Here is a 13,265-nt window from a genome sequence, read left to right as displayed (position 1 = left end):
CTGTTTTGGGAAACGTGAAAAAAAATAAAAAATAAATTTAGGAAACACATTGGTATTCTAGTATTGCTATTGTGACAAAACGAAATGACTTAGGCAATTATGCTATGTGGCTAACGATATGTTCATGTGATGCCTTCTTTTTTTTATGTTGAAGCTCTTTATTTTATTTTATAGGATATACTATGATTAATCTGCCTCCTCCTGGCTCTAACCTTACTCAAGAAAGCATCTTCAAGATTCGCATTTGGAGGACCAAAGTTGTCAATGTCGTATTCTAACTCTTAATGGCGTTAGCTTATGTTGGCAAATAGACCCATCTGATGTTTCCCCAAATCAAAACGTGCATGTAAAACTACAGCACTTAGGAGTTCCCAGTGCTGTTGTCGTCGTCATTTACATCTGGTGACGTCCTGTTATTAGCTCTGACATCGTCCGAGCCTCCCCGTGTGACCTCTGCCTCGCGCTGCTCAACTCCTTTTCTAACCTGGTGTCGCGTGTGTCACCGTGTTCGTGCTGCGTGAGCGTGTGTTTCCAACCTCGCCATCACTTTCCACCGGCATCACCAAGACGAATCAACCTCCTCGTTTCTTCTTCTCCCACTCTTTTTTTTTGTTTAAACTCGTAAAAAGTGTGTCCCCGTTTTGTTTTTTTTGTGTTCTCGCGTGCGTAAAGCAGCAACAAGCAGCAGCAGCAGCAGCAGCACCCAGGTTCCTATCTTTTCAGGCTTACTTCCTGTCGAGTTGATGCGCAGGATGTGGGGACGAGGGGGGTGTGGTTTTAGAGGTTTCTGATGCGTAAAAAAGAATCTGTCAACCATATGATTTGATACACTCCTTTTGGGTACTATACTGAAGACGCGCGTTTAGAGAGAGAGGGAGACAGAGGGGGAGACGCAGATATGACCTCGACAGCGGCATTCGCAGCGAGGGACTTCAGCATGTGGTTGCCAGGTGAGTGCATATCTGTCCGGGCCTTATTTTATTTTATCTTATCTTACTTTTTTTTGTGTCGGTTGAGTGCGTCTCCAATTAAAATCGCCCACGGGAATGGAGAGCCAGCGTTCATTAATGCCACTGGGTCCAGATAAACCGGGGTGTAATTAGAGGACTTCAAAGAGCGAGGGGGTGCCGTGAGGAGAGACAGAGAGAGGTGACGGAGGGATGGAGAGGTGGAATTAAAGGGAACGGTCTCGCACTTTACGCTGGTCCATAGTGTCAATGTATGTGTGGGGACAGGTGTTTGGCGCCGGGGAAGTCTGCGAGAATATTTTGCGGTTCTCAACTGGTGGAGCCTTGGGACCGACCATCACTGTACCATGACAGGCTGCGACAAAAAAACAACATCCTTCATTTCAACTATCAATCCAAACAATTGGCCAGTCTGCCCCCGTTTTTTTTTATGGTGTCAATATCAAAGTGTACTATTTCCTGGTCTGTTGATTTTAAAATGTATCATTTGGCTGATTATCAAAAAATCCAAAACTATTTATCACAAAAATGCTCCTTTTTTCCTCCTCGAGCCACTAGTTTCGAATCGGTCCCTGCTCCACAAACTGTGCACTTTGCAGCTGGTTGTGTGTAACGTAGCTTGACTCTTGCTTTCTTTATATAAAATAGGCCTGCACAGTTTTTCTTGAATGCATTGATTTAACTGTGGTAATTATAGGTTATGACCTTGCTACATTGCCATTAGTGAAATGTATTACCATGATTTGCATGCAGTCACATACAGTAAACAAACTTTTTTTTCTCTCTCAGCAATGAGCAATGGCTTGACAATAACAGTTGCCTTAAACACCAGTTGACTTCAATTTTGTCCAGTAACTATTTCTGATTTCACCTGCGTCTTTGGCCCCATGTTGTCCCCGAGCTGGAATCCAGCTGCTGAAACCAATGCACTCAGAGTCTGGAGCTCAGGCCTGTGCAGAGCTCACTGTCCCCACTTCATCATTTGAGCTGAATGTTCTTCAGACAAACAATCATTTATTTTCTCAGATAATGAACGTCAAAGATCATCTATTGAAACCGGTTCTATTTCACAGTTGATTTACATAAACTATGAGCAAAATCTCCAAAATATGACGGAATTGAAACACATAAGTAATATCTGAAAAAGGTTTACCCACAGTGTCCAGTGAGTAAAGGGGTTAACGTCAAGTTGTTTTCAAGATAATGTGTTATCTTAATCATTGATAATATATTTGCAGATTTGGGGAGTTCTCAGTTAAACAAATCCTCTCATACATGTATTCCTACTTGAAAATCTTCATGAGGTACCTTTACGTCTTGGAGTAGTTTCATTATCCAGCACTGTTTTCTAATACAAAGTAACGTTACTCTTACTTGAGTAAACATTTTGGCTACTCTGCCCACCTGTGTTTTTAGCTCCAGCCTGCTGTTTAAATGCGGGAAGCTATCCTGAAGTGTTTGGTTAAAACTCAAGTTTGACATGTTAATTGAGTTGTAATATATTTGACTCAGAAGGTCATGTGTAATTCATTGATGAATTGACTCTTCATTTTGCTTTTGGGTTTTGGAGTGAGAGTTGCTTGTGTTTGGCTGAGGCAAGCATGCAGGAAAACACCAAACTCTGATTTGTAAAGAGTCAGAACCAAATCATTTGTGTGGATGTGACTGATCCCTGGGCCTGGACTGTACTGGCAGAATCAGCTCTAAATCATGAAGAAAATCAGATTCAAGCAAGGACTGATTTAAGAAAAACATTTAACAAAAATCAGCATCACTCAAATTGTTTACATAAGTAGAAGTACAGATAAATGAGCAAATGATTAAGTAAAAGTATCAAATGTATATTATACCTGAAGTATTAGTTCCCTTCCATATGCACTTTAAGTAAAAGAGTGTAAAAGTATTCAAGACTAATTTTGATTGCTTTACAGGAGAGAATTAATGACCCACTGGTTTACTATTCTGAGTATTCTTTACTGTAGCTTTTAGATTCTCCGACTGTGCGTCATGGAAAGATCATTCCAAAAAGAACAAAAAACTTTTGCTTTTAATGCAGTTCAAAAATGTACCACAAATTGTACTTTTCACCCCGTTTCTTTCCACCATTGCCCAAGTGATTCATTTGGACCTAAACATCCACATGATTCACACGTCCCTCTCAGACTATATTTTGTGGAAGCCTGGGTTGAATGTGTAGAAACTTTACGCCCTACTAGGTCAAAAGCAAAATATGTACAATATGTAATAATGTTTATGATGCATCTTTAGATCCTCCACAGTTTTGGTGTGGTCTGTTGTCATTATTGACCACACAAGTTACACACACCGACTTAGCGATGCAAACACAACTCTCAGAATATTGAATCACCGAGATACAAATCAGATGCTCTCTGGCCACTAACCCCAACGTCAGCGACCCCGGCCCCTCATTCGACTTCAATTTAACCACAGTGTAGTTGCTGCATCTGACTCAGTGTGTGACTCATGTAAATAAAGGTGCCTGCTTACATCATGCAAGCAATAATGAGCAAATGGAAAAATACCTTCCAAGTTGATGACTTCATTTAAATACAATTTAGTTTTGAACTGCAATTTTATGTTGCATTCTAGACATCTCATATATATTTGGGCGAAGACTGCGGTCCGAATGTGCTTGTAGAGTTCTAAACCTGTAGTTCTCAACTGGTGGGTCGGGACCCCCATGTGGGTTGCGGAACTGTTTTCAGTGGCCTTTTCACATAAACCTTTTTTTTTTATATTTATGTACAGAAAATGTATAGAATCACTACTTGAGTCTGTTAAGATGACTGTCATCGGGTTGTTGTTTTTTTTAATCATAATTTCAGCTTTTCTTTGGGCGACAGTGACACAGAAGAGCAGGTCGTCTCATGATCAGAAGGTCGTGTCCTTGGGCAAGACACTTCGCCCATCTGGCCTCCAGTGTCTGCGTACACTGGTGTATGAATAAGACTGTGAATGGGTGACTGGTTCCTTGCTGTAAAGTGCTTTGAGCCTGATGAAGGTAGAGAAGCACTATATGAGTTGAGACCATTTACTATTCATTCAATGCTTATTCAAAACACTTTTTTGAGGAAAAGACAATATTTTTCGTTATATTTTACAAGTCTAAGTCATAATGTCATCCCGGATTGATTGTGCGTCACGACGTAGTACCATTTGAGAACCACTGCAGGTTTTGCGGCTAGACGATACATTAACTTCTCTGCAAAAGACAGTATATTGGCTAAATATGTACATCCCTTTTTTCAGCGTGCAGCCTTATTGTCAACGAAACCATTGTTCAGTCGCTCTAACCCTGACAATGTAACAGCCTTTATGGACAGCGTGCAAAGAAAGGTCATTAATGGTAACAAAAAGCATATTTATTGACCTTGTACATGATTTTCTGGATCACCACAAGCAATGAAAGAGGGGCTTTCGTTGCCTCATTGTAGTTTTGCAAAAATGTTGACAAAGTCTGAACTGCAGCCACGGTTTCTCCAGCCGTCTTGACTCCTCATTATGAGTTCTTTATCCTCCTCATCTTTGGTCCACGCTTCTTTCGCAGTTCGATTAAGCTTCTCTTTGAAATGACAATGCTTCTCTCCCCCTGAGCGCTCTTTTAGTTGAGTAAAGTCCGCAGTGAATTCCCAGACACCCCCTTGGCTCTCGGGTCGTGGCCTGAATCAGGAAGTGCGGGGAGCTGAGCGAGGCTGCATGGTTGGGGTGTTTTTTGCCCCCTGCATTGGCAATCCAGTTTCATCTTAACCCGAAATAATAGCCCTGAAGAGAAACAAGTTGAAGTGTCTATTCCGAGCACATATACCGCTGTTGTTTCTCTTTTGATTGGTTGCAATTTGTGATAAGGATTGTGCGGGAAAACAGAGCAAGCGCAGGTCAAAGGTGACATTGGAGAAGCACATTTACACGCCAAAAATGTGAACCTTGCGGGCAAAAATTGTATTGACATTATTTGAAATATGTCTGAAGTTAAAAGAGACTATACAGAGTTTAAAAATGTTAAAATTGAGTATTTTATTAATGTGTAGAATGAGCTCAGACCTATTCACCACAACTGCCTCTAAAATCCTGCACTGCACACAAAAAGGTGTTACTTTAATATAGAACCTGCAGTTACGCGTAAGACCTGAGGTGGCAGTAGAGAGTATCAAATTACCAACTTGCAACTAGTCCCTTTAAGAAGGTCTAAAGCGTTTAGTATAGAACAAGTTGTAAGTCACTTTTTTAGAATGAAAAGATTGATGGTGTTAATAACTATGTAAACCCCTCTCTACTGTGTATCTCTAGCCTGCTGCTAAAGGTTTGTTGCTGACGAAACCTATTGAGGTGAGAGGCAGATACTAAAGCAACCCAGTACAGATGACAGCCTACGATGACGATATCTTCTTTTTCAATTTCAACATATATGTTTTTATTTCAAACAGTATGCCCCCATTGTAGTACGTTTTGTCACTATAAATCCAAACTTCATGGTTCAAGTTTTGAATATGGGGCTGAATAAGTTTGGGAAATTATTTTGCATGTTTTCCGAATTATTATTGTGATTTTTCTTTTTTCTTTTTAGAATTATTGGTATCGCTTTATGTAATAATGGCCACGAAAGTTAAAGTTAAGGTTAGGGTTAGTGTTAGGGAAGGTCATGAATATGCATATAATTTATGGCCTTTTTCCATGGTAGTTGATACTGTATAATAAGCAGCTTATTAATATATTTACATGTATATTATTCATGGCCTATTAATTACAAATGCATATGCGTATTAATGCCTTATTAATAGTTCACAAGAGCCCCTTAATATAAAGCGTGACCGAATCATTTCAAAATGCACATTGTTTTTGCTTTATTTAAAAGGACAGTGGTGAAAGGGGGTGAAGAGCCGGGAGACGCTCACGGTGGCTGAATGGTTAGTGAAAGGTCCTGGGTTTGAATCCCGGACCGGGCAGGTGTGCGTGTTGTTTGCATGTTCTCTCTGAGTCTGAGTAGGTTTCCTCTGGGTGCTTCAATGTCCTCTTCCTCCAGACATGTTGGTCAGGTTGACCCATAGTGGGGGCAGAGTCGCAGCAGTGATCTTCTCAATTCTACAATAACGAATAAAGCACTTTAATTTGTCTCTCAGCAAACTGTCAGTGCAGAGACTCAAACCCACAAAGCTGGCTAAGGTCCGCAGCCTCAGAGCTGGGCTTCAAAATCTTTGATTATTTGTATATTGAAATTGTCTTGGGATCGAGAGCTCGGAGCTTCCGACCCGCACTTTGGGAACCACTGAACTAGTTCATCGGTCATTGTAATGCAGATTTTAAAGGGGAGACACTACAGGCAAAAGTCATTTTTTTCAGTTTTCAGGTTTTGGGCCAAATTGGTCTCTTAACATATAAGTGTTCACCTGGAAACAAAAAAGTATATCTAATCTTCACAATAACACGTTTAAATATTGCATTGATTCAATGTTTCCCCATAGATTTGTAATTTTTTTTTATCTCCACGTCAGTAGTACCTACAGACTTCAAATTTTCCATCCTCGGACTGAATAATATTTTGAATATTCTTTCAGAGAGATTTTTTAATATCCAATTCCTAGCCTGATTTATAGAGTGTTGAAGGTCAAAAAATAAGGCAAAATTTCAATATTTACAGATTATTCCACTAAAGCACTGCTTATTTTAAGACTACACAAGATATCCAAAATCCCCTCTGAAAAAGTCTTGGTAACTCATCTATCAATACAATTACATTTTATATGAAAACAGTTTTTTGCCAGTAATCTACAGCAAAAGTTTCAAATTGAAATCTGTACATTTAAAATGATTCCTATTCACCTGCAGTGTCTAGCCTTTATGCTTCTAAGACCATTTACATATGGAAGTCTGAAATAAGCAGTGCTAAACTAATGAAAGAATTGCATGCATTTCAGAGCATGGGTTTGCACAGTCTATATAAAAAAATTGATATTTTGCAGAGAACATCTAAACTCACAAACTAAATAACTTCTCTTCCTTCACTGCAGTGTATAAAACGCATTGAGACAGTCCTATGTTGAAGAAGGTTCAAAGGGATGGAGAGAAAGAAGAAGCTGCACTTCTGAAAGCTCTAATATTAATAGCCCGGCCTGACAGTAAGTGTTGGGTTTTAGCGCTCGGTGTTCAACCCGGTACAAGGGGAAGTCGGGAGGGGAAGTGAGAGAAAGACGCAGCTTCTTGATATACTGTCCCCCCTCACTGTATTACCGAGCACATTATCCAACATGCTACACTCTGCAGGCCACCGCAATCATCAATCAATACACGCTCACACGCCAATGAAACCGGCGCGCAACGTGAGGGGTTATGGCAGCGTTTGGGCTGGAAATGGCTTATCTGTTTCGTAACGGCGTGGTGTGAAACAGTAGAATTGACAAAAGTAGGTTGAAATGGTCAATCAAGAGGAAAAACTACAAGAAGTTTCAAAGGAATATCTCTAAATGTACCTGTGTGTCTTGCCTTAAATTGTTTTTTCACTGGCATTTGGGGGAAATTCACTCAGTTGAAGCATTTTCGGCACAATTTGCTAAGTTATTTCTGTCGCGTGTGTTATCAGTGGTTGAAACAAACGTGCCCCGTGTGGTCTGTGTTGTTCTCACTGACTCAAAAGTGCCCACACCCCGATTCCATCATCGTTTCCAATACACGATGATCAGGCCGAGAGAACATTTTGTTTTGTCAGCAGCGCTCTGAATAACTGAGTGAAACTTGTAAATTTGGTGGGTTTTACTTTAGAGAAATTAGGCAACAGTGGATAGTCATGCTTGCTTCTATTTTGGCGAAAGTGAGGGGAAAGTAGCGGCGGGCTGAAATGCTGGAATAACCAGAAGCCATAACAGGACGGCAAAAAAGGGAAGACACGATCATCTTTTGAATTTACAGAAGTCCTTGGTGGAAACTCTTAAACTCTTTCTGTGCCAAATCTCAGGAAGAAAGTGAAGACATCGGATATTTTCGGCACCTAACTTGGATTAGTGTCAGCTCATTAATAATCTCAAGTACAGGCAGGATTTTCCATTGTTTTTTTTTTCAGTATGTAAATCTGGATTGTGCAGTATCTGCCAGTGCAGGGTAATGACTTGTAATATCTTGTAATGTGGGTTTGGGAGAATTATTTCTAAAGGACCCTTAGGTGTTCCCAGACAGAAATTTAAATAAAGTCATCGAAAGCTCGTCCAATTGGGGCACACAGATGAGGGAAGATAAGTAGACCGGTTTAAGAAGACCGGTTTTGCCTGTGGCTTGGAACTGCCTCGAGCTCTTAATTAGGTCAGGATTTTACACGAGATGTTGGCATTGATATATCACTAACACGATCTGCTGTACTCCTTTTTAAACATGACCTTCTTTTAAAGAGATATTCAAAGTGGCAACACGGTGGCCCAGTAGTAGGCGCATGAAGGTCACAGGTTTGATTCCGTGGGCTTTTCTATGTGAGTTTTTTCCTTCATCGAACTATAGGATCTCCTGACACATTTCCATTCAGGGATAATAAAGTACAAAGACACAGACAAAGGGATTAGCCAATTTGGTACATCCAGAAAAACATAAAGATCCAGAATTTTGATTTATACACAGTATGTATAACCTTGATTTAGAACTTTAAAAACCCACACACCCATACAGTCATAAAATCTAACATCTTGCATGTATAATTTTCTTTATTATGATATTAAAAGGAAGGTGTTTGCCTATGACTATATAGTAGCACTTTGACTTGTCACTATGAAAGAGCAGGAGCAGGACATCCTTTTTTTTTTCCTTTTTTTTTTTACATTACATTCTATTATCATTATTTATTTATGTTTTAATTGTTATTGTTTTATTATGATTATTATTATTGTTATTATTGTTCTTCTTCTTATTATTATTATTGGCCATCGAACCATCATTTTTCTCCAAATTGATATTCAGCGTTCATTAGAATGTAAACTATGCTGTTTGATTAGACATTATCATAGGCTTGGGGTCACATTAGTTCAGAAGTTCATTGGATTTAGTTTTGATTCCCTAATTTATGTAAGACTCTGAACTATTTTTAGATGGTTACATTTAGATCTGGTTCACCATTGGCTCTCTGTCAGTCTCTTGAAAAGTGAAATTATAGTCAGATTCGGGAGTATCCATTGCACTTTGCTTTTCATTGTGCATTGTGAATACAGCACACTGCTTTTGTGGTCAGTGGTTTGCAGCGTCTGCGTGCGTGCCTCTGCTGCCCCCCGATGGTCGCATTTGAGCTTGACCATTCACTTCTTACTGTCCTCCCAGTGTGTTGTTGCAGCGTTTACCGAAACTTGGCAGTGTTTTGAGAGTGCTGCTGTATGACAAACAACAGGAGAGGAGAACGGAGGGGGAGCGGTGGAGGAGGAGGAGGGGGGGGGGACATTTATTATGCAGGTGGCTGATATAATTAGTTTGTCGTTGGGCCGATTTGCATGTTCTCACAAAAGGGAAGTCGCAGTGTGTGTGAGAATGCCTGTGTGAGACCATGTGGCCCAAAAGGAGAAGAGTTTGGTTTGGACACAGAGCACACAGCTTGTGGTTTCAGACAAATAAGAGAGCGTTATGGAGAGATAATAAGGTCAACAATCTATTTTGTCAAAGCACAACAGTTGCACGCTGAGAATGCAACGGCTTAATCCCTGTTAGTCCCTGTACACACACATGCAAACGTCAAAACGGGGGAGACGTCTTGACAAATGCCTGTTCTACTCAAGTTTATTCAAGCATTAGTACAATTGATTGATCATCTTAAAGGGACTATGCTATACTTTCATCCCCCTACATGTTCCAGCCGTGTCCTGATGTGTAGAATGAGCTCAGACCTGTTCACCCCAACTGCCTCTGAAATCCTGCACTGTCACTCAAAAAGGTGTTGCTTCGGGTTCAAAGTGCCGTCATGCACGAGCTTAATATAGAGACTGCAATTACGCGTAAGACCTGAGGTGGCAGTATTGAGCATAAAATGACCAACTTGTATATAGTCTCTTTAACCAAGATGACCTTTCTGAAGTCTACTGCTTTTCTTCTTCTTGATCGTCATCCTCTTCTTGCTCTTCTTTTTCTTCTCCTTCTGTATCTTTTTCTTGCTCTTTGTCGTGGTGTTCTTCCTCTTGTTCTCCTTTCTTACTGCTTAGCAAAAGATGTTGTCATCATCGTCGTCGTAATAGTGCAATAACAGTTCACACCTCTTATTTTAGTTATATTTAGGTTTTATTTTAGTTAAAGCAGTACTAAGTAACTTGTTTACCTTAAAACATCCTTTTTGTAGTCCCTCTGGGGGTAATACAAGTGTCAATGGGATCTCCCCCTGGTGTCTCTGGCCAGATAACCACAATTGCAACTTGACTGCCACCGGACCGGAGCCTCCAAGACACACTAATGGAATCACGAAGAAGAAGCTAACAGGCTAATGGGCGAATCTAGCTGCGTGCTAGCGCCACTTTAAACAGTATTTACAGCCAAGTTTGAGTGAAAACAATTACTTCCATTGTGTAATTGGACGTACAATATCCCTCTCTGCCTTCCCCTTGTCTGTCAGCGTAGTATTTACTCTCACGGTAAATTAATAAGTTAAAAAATCACAACTTACTACGACACCTGTAATTGCGCTTACAGCCTCTAGGGGCAAGAGTTACTTAGTACTGCTTTAAACTGCATTATTTGGTCACAATGAGCAAATCGCAGCAGTGGTTACACATGACGGCCACTGCATAGAACTTAATTCCCCGTCTCTTTTTGTGTATGAAACTTGCTACCCTTGTAGTTTATATCCCTACACACATCTCGTATTCGTATGACATTGCCAGTAAAAATCAAACAGGCATAGAGCATTTGAATCATCGGGTTCTGGAGTGCATGCATCACTACTTCATTCATTCATGCAACTTCCCACAAAGTTCTCACAACATGATATCCTCACTGCCATATATCCCACAACTCACCTGCCAAGCATTTGCACTGATATCAAATAAGCCGTCTCTCATTGGCCGCAGTTGCCGCTCAGGGACTGTCCCAATACAGGAAGTGTTTTTTCGAGTGACACACGCAACCCCACTGGCTGCTCCCACGTGAAAAACCTCAAGCCTAAATTTAGCCACAGCAAACACCATGGCTCGTCCCACTCAAAGTTCGAACCACTATTTGGAAAGTGTGAATGAAGGTATACACAATGTGCCGAAGAGCAAGAATGCTACACCTACTTGTACAGTGTTTGTGTGGGCTCGGTTTGTTATTCGACCTCAAAACACAATGCCCTGACCGCCTTGTTTCCATCTCGGATCACCTCGACATCATGTCTTTTTTTTCTTTTCTGCACAAACGCTAACCTCTGCGCTCGCTGTCCCGTCTTGCAGACATCAGGATGTCAAAGCCGGTGGAGTTGGAGAAAGTGGGGGCCGATTCGCCGCTGGAGAGCACAGGTGAGAGGAGACACACGTCCACCGCCCACGCTGCCATGGCACGTTCAATAACAGGGCTGAATAACAAAAAAAAAGAAAATCTAATCATTGGCTCTTTGTCTAAAAATATTGTCACTTTTTCCCCTACCTCCCACGCAGACGCGGAACGGAACGGACCTGAATCGAATCACCAGGTACAGCCATTTTTTTTTTTTTGTGCATGCGTTATGTTGGGGAGACCGGGGCTGTTCGTCACGCGGGCTGGTTGTCACGTTACGTATTATAGCCACACTCGATATCGTTAGTGAACATCAAGTTTAACATCCTGATTCCCCTGCTGCAATACTAACAATACAAATTTATGAGGATTTATTTAGTCTTTTTGAGGGTTTAGCCAATTTTCCAACTGTCTCATAATTGTGTTTTAAAAGCCTGGATGTGATTATGTAGCTGGACGATATGGAAAAAAAAAAAAAAATTCACAATAGAAATAAATATATGCAGCTCATTCATTTATTTTTATACAAATCTCAGCTCAAAGAAAAAACAAATGCTTTCTCCAGTTTCATTTAGCTCACAAAAATCCAAAACTTGGAACTTTATTTCTCTAGCACATTTACAACTGGAGCAGCCCAAAGTGCTTCACAAATGATAAAACGCGACACATATTAAAAAGAGAGCATTATGTACAAAGTAGATGTACTCAGCTCAACTGAGTGTGGAAAAAGTGTGTCTTTAACAGATTTAAAGTGCTGAAAGGACTCTGTAGCTCTGATATGCAAAAGCAAACCTGTCAGTTATACAGGCCCATGACAATTATTGAGATAGACCAAAGTAGGGATTACCATTTCGATTAAATTTCAATTAAATGCCCAGCCCTAGGTGATTAGATCTTAAAGAATCTTATATCTAAAACGATAATAGAACGATAATTGAGTGAGTGCTTCTCAAACTGTGGTACCGGTGTCACTGTTGGAGCCACTGCTGGGTCTTCTGTTCGACAAACAATGTAGTTTATATCAAATGAATATCCATTTCAGAAACATTTTATAATACCTACACCTTATTTAGCCTTAATAAATGATGAGGATTCATTAGTTAAGTGTGTATTAAGTAACACTTAATAACTCCTTCATGTCCAACTCATAATGCATAGTTCTTCTCATGCTTCACTTATTCGTTGTTAAGTAGTTATTAAGTGTCACTCACACTTGACTAATGAATTGTTCATTTTCTAGGTTAAGGTGTAGCTATTATGCCTGTATTTCTTATTCATATTGTGGGGTGGTTGAATTGTATATTGATTTAATCCAGTGTTTATTTTGACAATTTGTGAAAAGTTTGAAAGTCATTATATGAATAAATACGACATTTTGGAAGCGGCTCAAATTAATGTATCCTAAGTACAAGCGCAATCAAATTAGATATGGAGAAGCCTTGCCAACAAGAAGCGCCTGGGGCAACAAGGGAAAAACTGTGATGCATAAATCACATTTTTGAAGCCTAGCTCGGATGAGGCAATCCATGACGCATACCCAAGTAGTACTACCAAAGCAGTACACAATAATAATAACACAATAATAACCCAAGTTGGTTCAAATGGCTGCAAACATTTATTATTTTCTAGCATGGTAATTGTGTGTAATCCTCCAGTCATCCAGGCATAAACAAAATGACCCAACTAATCATTAAAGGCCTTGTACCCAGTATGTTTTGTATACAAACAGTTGAAGAGGGAGTGTCTTAAAGTCATTCCTAGCATTCCTAATGCATAGCATGCCATTTATTCACATAAGTACTTTTTACAACTAATAGCGAACAAGTGTAGCTTTAGTATTGCAGTAATACTCATGATCAA

The 13,265-nt window shown here is 40.1% G+C and overlaps 2 protein-coding genes across 11 annotated transcripts in view; both read left to right on the top strand.

The window, feature by feature from the left end:
* Positions 1 to 13,265, top strand: part of dedd1 (death effector domain-containing 1) — a 516,989-nt gene that overhangs the window by 117,647 nt on the left and 386,077 nt on the right. The gene's annotated exons all lie outside the window — the stretch shown is intronic.
* The window catches only part of pou2f2b (POU class 2 homeobox 2b), a 126,302-nt gene that overhangs the window by 102,106 nt on the left and 10,931 nt on the right, over positions 1 to 13,265 (top strand). For 8 of the 10 annotated variants that reach the window (XM_079561320.1, XM_079561317.1, XM_079561319.1 and 5 more), the window contains exons 2-3: positions 11,363 to 11,428; positions 11,567 to 11,601. In XM_079561320.1, coding sequence (XP_079417446.1) covers positions 11,363 to 11,428; positions 11,567 to 11,601 — 101 coding nt within the window. Of the gene's footprint in view, positions 1 to 834; positions 951 to 11,362; positions 11,429 to 11,566; positions 11,602 to 13,265 lie in introns of those variants that run through there. The other 2 variants (XM_079561321.1, XM_079561318.1) reach the window with 1 other exon arrangement.

Source organism: Gobius niger (assembly GCF_951799975.1).
Source record: "Gobius niger genome assembly, chromosome: 8".
Classification (NCBI taxonomy): Eukaryota; Metazoa; Chordata; class Actinopteri; order Gobiiformes; family Gobiidae; genus Gobius; species Gobius niger.
This window is presented reverse-complemented; position numbering and strand designations above follow the sequence as displayed.